Source organism: Salvelinus namaycush, chromosome 5 (genome assembly GCF_016432855.1).
Source record: "Salvelinus namaycush isolate Seneca chromosome 5, SaNama_1.0, whole genome shotgun sequence".
NCBI classification, from domain to species: Eukaryota; Metazoa; Chordata; class Actinopteri; order Salmoniformes; family Salmonidae; genus Salvelinus; species Salvelinus namaycush.
The window spans coordinates 69369283-69373527 of NC_052311.1; the positions used below are offsets into that span (position 1 = coordinate 69369283).

At 42.1% G+C, this 4245-nt stretch overlaps 1 protein-coding gene across 1 annotated transcript; it reads left to right on the forward strand.

Moving 5' to 3' along the window:
- Positions 1–320: 320 nt before the first annotated feature.
- On the forward strand, positions 321–3618 carry rxrbb (retinoid x receptor, beta b; the record flags this gene model as incomplete). The annotated part of the gene is given in 6 exon segments (XM_038992837.1): positions 321–507; positions 510–552; positions 745–786; positions 899–990; positions 1084–1189; positions 1403–3618. Coding segments are annotated over 6 exon segments (618 nt in total), but the record flags the coding sequence as incomplete, so codon positions are not given.
- Between the last annotated feature and the right edge of the window lie 627 nt (positions 3619–4245).

Below are 4245 nucleotides of genomic sequence, written 5' to 3' on the forward strand. Positions count from 1 at the left end.
GTCAGAGGGCTATTGTCGCAGAAATGTCTTTACTGTCCTTCGTCAGAGGGCTATTGTAGCAGAAATGTCTTTACTGTCCTTCGTCGGGGGGCTATTGTAGCAGAAATGTCTTTACCAGGGATTCATCAGGGGGCTATTGTAGCAGAAATTTTGAAATAGCCGAATCCACTAATTTGAAGCAGTGTCCCCATACTTTTGACCATGTAGAGTAAGTGAGCAACAAGCAATCCATGGTCTATCATTTGATACATGATAGACTCTGTTGGACACAGTAGCAAATGCCCCAGAGGTTGTTGATGGTCTCCTCCTCCCTTCTCTGATCCTCTCTGCTCTTCCGTCCTGTGTATCTGTCCCATCCCTTCGGTCTCTTCTCCCTCCTCTGCTCCTCTCCTGTCTTCTCCCCTCTTTTTCTCCTGTGTGTGTCAGGGTGGAATGAACTTCTGATCGCCTCCTTCTCCCACCGCTCCATCGCTGTGAAGGACGGGGTCCTGCTAGCCAATGAGCTACACCGGACAACGCACACAGTGCAGGGGTGGCGGCCATCTTTGACAGGTAGGCACACAGTATGCGGCTAAGTTTCCCCTAGGTACAGACCTAGGATCAGCTTCCCATAACATTAACCACTAATAGGGAAAACGTACAATATAATAATAGCATAATTACCATAGAGGTATATAATAACAGTGTTGTATTCAATTCTGTTATCGTCATCATGTGATAACACGCTGTAATTGACCCCCACAGGGAGAGTGTGCAGAGTGCTGAGGTGGGAGCCATATTTGACCGGTAATAACCTACACACACACACACACACACACACACACACACACACACACACACACAAAGTGTATATCTATGTAAGACAACTCTCTCCACCTCTCTTTCCGGCCTCCTGTAGGGTTCTCACTGAGCTGGTCAGTAAGATGAGAGACATGCAGATGGACAAGACAGAGCTGGGCTGCCTCCGAGCCATCGTCCTCTTCAACCCAGGTGCTCTATTGTTACCATTAGTCCCTCATACACAATGTTACCTCTGCACCTTTACTGTCATGGTTTCCTTCACCGGTTGTGTCCCTCCCTCAGACGCTAAAGGTCTGTCCAACACCGGAGAGGTGGAGCTCCTGAGAGAGAAGGTCTATGCGTCACTGGAAGCCTACTGCAAGCAGAAATACCCAGAGCAGCAGGGAAGGTAGGCATTAAATGTGCTACATGAATTAGTACTAGTATCTCATACATTAAAAGGCATGTACATCCTGGATAAATCCATTTGTATTGTACATACTAATCTGCTCTCCTGTGGTTGTGCTGCTAACTGACCCTGTAAGAGCTAGGAGTGTTGCTGCTGCATTCATGTAGCTTATTAACTTATTTCATTCCCTCACTCTTCACCCCTCCCCCTCAGGTTCGCTAAGCTCCTCCTCAGGCTGCCAGCACTGCGTTCTATTGGCTTGAAGTGTTTGGAGCACCTGTTCTTCTTCAAGCTGATTGGTGACACCCCTATCGACACGTTCCTCATGGAAATGCTTGAAGCACCTCATCAGTTGGCATAGAGGTGGTAGGAGAGGTGTTCTGTGGCCGGGGTTAGATAGCTTGGGTCTGGGAATTTGCTGGAGTGGGACTGCACTTTTAGTTCTTTGGGGAATTCAGCATTTTGTCTCACTGCTGTCTGGGTTATGCTATTTAGTTCACCACCACATTGTCTCTTTCAGAACATACATCCCCAAGACTTGTGATCTACAGGCTGGTGCTATATATTAATATAACTTCTTGAATAACTGAGATTTAAAAAATAAAATAAAAAACTATTTTTAAAAAATTGGAACCTTTAGTTCCGTTGCTCTGGCTTATCGAAGCTACAATTTGGGTATATGTTTTTATATAACTATGTTAATGCTTTTTAGACAAACCCCAAATGATAAAGTTAAATTCTGGTAAGTGATCTCCCACCGTAACCTGTTTTTAAAATGAAGGTAACCTGGATGCAACCAGACTGTAATTCTACCTTTTTATCATTTGTAATTGGATCAAAATCTTATTGAAAAACATGTTTTATTGTCAAATCTTGGGAAAGTACATTACTGTACCAAGCGAGCGCTCACTGCGTAACATGTCTGACTTTCAGCTCCTAGTGGTTTTGTATCCCTCAGATGACCAGAAAGCAACACGTTAACAATAAACCCGGGATACAAAAGGAGTAGGTGAATCACAGTGGAACACGGAGCAGGCTTGTATTGACTGTGTTGACTAGCTTTATTTGTCTAGTAATATGCTATTAGCATTGTTTCTCTTTGCTGTTTTGTAAAATGTAATCACCTTGCAGGCAAAAAGATTGAGCTGCATTGCACATTTTTGCTATGTACTATTTCTACACCATACAATACAAGTCATCAAATGTCTGGCCAGCAAACAGTCTTTTGGTGCTATACAACAGACATTTGCCATACTTCATTGCAGCCATACACCAAACTGCAAACAGGAAAAATTATGCAAAAAAAAAAGAACTAACTCAAATGTTGTAAATGTAGCAAAACAAAATGAATACATATGCTGTCTTTCTGCTTGTCAACTTGTCCGTTCTGGGGGCTTTACAAAGTCAATCATTCTGTTAGAAAGGGAATACTCCAATATGTCATTTATCTAAACAATTCTAAGGTACTGTGCAAATATTGTTCAGGGAAAATACTATATATTGATAGGTTTGAATAATGAGATCAGGAGACAGACAAATTATGTAATAATTGATATGTGCCCTTGCTATTAGTTCACCATTTGTATAGAGCAGATCATGTCTTAGGTTGTACTGGATTCCATAAAGCACTGTTTATACCTGGTTATAACGTGCATCCTTTGTTTTGATCATGTCAACATTCTGATTGTGCCCACATTTTCAGACCGGTGTAGATGATTGAAAGAGGCATTGTGATCATATCTTCCTGCCCCCCCCCCCCCCCCGAAGGTAGTCAGGCACACATTGTGTCTGGGTTTCTTACAAGTGTAGACATATGGACAGTGAATTTAAATCACAATTATAACACCTTCTAAAATATTGACATTTAGCACCATTGTCTAATGGCATCAATATGTGTCTTAAAATAAATAAATATCTATTATTTTGAAAGAATAGCTCTCAAATCATTTGCATACAGGGAGGGACCAGGATCTGGCAGTGGATAGATACAAGACACATTTTCACATTTTTCTGAGAGTGTGGACAAGATCAGGACAAAGGACTGGTGTTTGCACCAGGCATAAACAAGGATTTTGAATCACATTCAGCTGAATCTCATCTTTTTTTTTGTTGAATTTTTCTGTGCTTTCTATAGTAGTAGTTTTTCCTGTTTCCTTTTTTTGAGGTGGTTCATCCTCTCCTCTCTCTGCTTACAGTTTATAAAAAACACAAACCGTTATCACGTTTAAATATCCATAACACCTGTGGACATAGACACATTAAACAAGACCAAATAGGAGTTTTGTATGATGATCATGTGTGAACACCTGAACAAGGGTATTGGTATGTGTCATGATCCTGTATAAACTCTGGAGCAGTTTAGTGATCCGTGTGGAGAAGTGGATTACAGCTTGGGTAATGTGGACTGAAAATAAAGAGCTTGAACTTTTCTTTCTTGTCCATTTGAATGTTTCTTGGTGGTTTGTATTGAATATCAACTTCTGACAGACAAAATAAATGGGGGGGAAATCTGTGGCATTGAGAAGTATAAACATAATTGAGATAAACAAAATATACTTTTTTTACATTAGTTTTATACCAATCTACATACCCCACAAATAATCTCACCTTCTCATTGACATTGTTAAAAGTTTTATGTTTTTGCCTTGACATCGTTGGGCTGCAGTACTAGTCAGTCACCACCAGAGGAACCCATACACACTGTCAGGGTTGTTTCTGTCCTGATTCAGAGCCCTCTGTTGGTTAGCCTTGTCCCATACCCTCTCTGTTGGTTAGCCTTGTCCCGTACCCTCTCTGTTGGTTAGCCGTGTCCCGTACTCTCTCTGTTGGTTAGCCTTGTCCCATACCCTCTCTGTTGGTTAGCCTTGTCCCGTACCCTCTCTGTTGGTTAGCCGTGTCCCGTACTCTCTCTGTTGGTTAGCCTTGTCCCATACCCTCTCTGTTGGTTAGCCTTGTCCCATACCCTCTCTGTTGGTTAGCCGTGTCCCGTACTCTCTCTGTTGGTTAGCCTTGTCCCATACCCTCTCTGTTGGTTAGCCTTGTCCCGTACCCTCTCT